General features: G+C 51.2%; 1 protein-coding gene across 1 annotated transcript; it reads right to left on the bottom strand.

Moving 5' to 3' along the window:
* Nucleotides 1-582: 582 nt before the first annotated feature.
* Nucleotides 583-966, bottom strand: LOC127316192 (transcription elongation factor 1 homolog). The gene has a single exon (XM_051346603.2). The coding sequence runs from the start codon at nt 877-879 to the stop codon at nt 583-585; it is 297 nt and encodes a 98-aa protein (XP_051202563.1). The 5' UTR covers nt 880-966.
* Between the last annotated feature and the right edge of the window lie 316 nt (nt 967-1,282).

The following is a 1,282-nucleotide window of genomic DNA, read 5'->3' on the forward strand; positions in this document are numbered from 1 at the left end:
ACAATTTTAAACTAGAGGGAGTATAAAAAAGTATAAAATAAATGTGATAAAACATAAACAGATCTTTGAATCACATAGCGATGACTACAAGAACTAAAGCGAGCCGAAGGTACACTGCCATTTGGAGCAAAACTTATTATAGAAGGGCTTGTTGTAGGGGACAAAGGAGAGTAGTCTTCGTGCTAAATCGACCTAGGAGATCCACGCCGAAGGAGCAGTCTTCGTGCTAAATTGACCCAGGAATTACGTCAACTCTGTTCAAAGCACTCTATTCTATCAAATCAACCGAGCGGGCAGATATCCGCTGCCTTGCTAAAATAGAAAAGAGCAATGTAATGGTTACAGAAACTTTGAACTCCACAAACTTGGGAACTGGAACAAAATCAGCCGATCGGGCAGCTGCTCATAGCACAAAACTCTAATAAACTTCAGTTACACATTCCGCAGCAAGAAAGAACATACTCCAACTAGTATTCGTTTCATCGATCTACAATTTCAGATCGGAGTACATTAAAATCTCAAGCAAGCTACCACGGCACGGATGTGCGCAGGCTATCCTTCACACGTAGTACGTCGTCGTCTTCACGCGTAGGAGTCCCGGCGGCGGCGGCGGCGGACGTCGACGCCTTGGTTGGCCTTCTCGCACTCGTCGATCCACTCGCTGTAGACGTCGATGGGCTCGGTGAGGGCGTGCGCCTTCGTGGAGTAGCTCTCCTGGCACACGAAGCACTTGACCACGGCGAACCATTCCTTGCGGTCGATCTCGCAGTCGACGCTCCCGGCGTGGTTGCAGAAGGGGCAGCAGAAAATCTTGTCCAGCTTCACCGCCGGCTTCTTCCGCGACGCCATCTTCGAGTTCGCCGACTTCCGCTTCGCCATCGAGCTAGCAGGGATCCCTCGCGCACAGTCGCAAGAAGAGTTGAGGTTCGTGGGTTGGCAACAGCAAGACTTATCGAAGACGATCGAAGAGAGATCGATGTGTTCGTTTGGCTCTAATGGAGGCACTGCGTGCGCGCTTATAAAGGATTTGGCGTGCGCGTTAGCTGTATCCCGGCCGGCCGTCTCCGACTCCGACTCCGCCTCGGCCAAACCCTGCAGTACGAACTATTATTAACCGCCTTGCCACCGCCGAGCTCGAGTCGGATTCGTCCATGCGTACGACGTGTCAACGCGCAGGCTGCAGGCAGAGTAATTTCGCCCATCGGGCAGGACGAGGCTTGGAAGGCACGGTTCGAATTTTAAGTGAAAAAACAAGGTTGAGGAGAGCTCAGAGCTCTTTAAT

The sequence above is a fragment of the Lolium perenne genome, chromosome 7, assembly GCF_019359855.2.
Source record: "Lolium perenne isolate Kyuss_39 chromosome 7, Kyuss_2.0, whole genome shotgun sequence".
In the NCBI taxonomy this organism is placed as follows: domain Eukaryota; kingdom Viridiplantae; phylum Streptophyta; class Magnoliopsida; order Poales; family Poaceae; genus Lolium; species Lolium perenne.

What these genes read in the sequence shown, in the direction of transcription:
- LOC127316192 (XM_051346603.2), bottom strand. Translation starts at nt 879, where the DNA reads ATGGCGAAGCGGAAGTCGGCGAACTCGAAGATGGCGTCGCGGAAGAAG.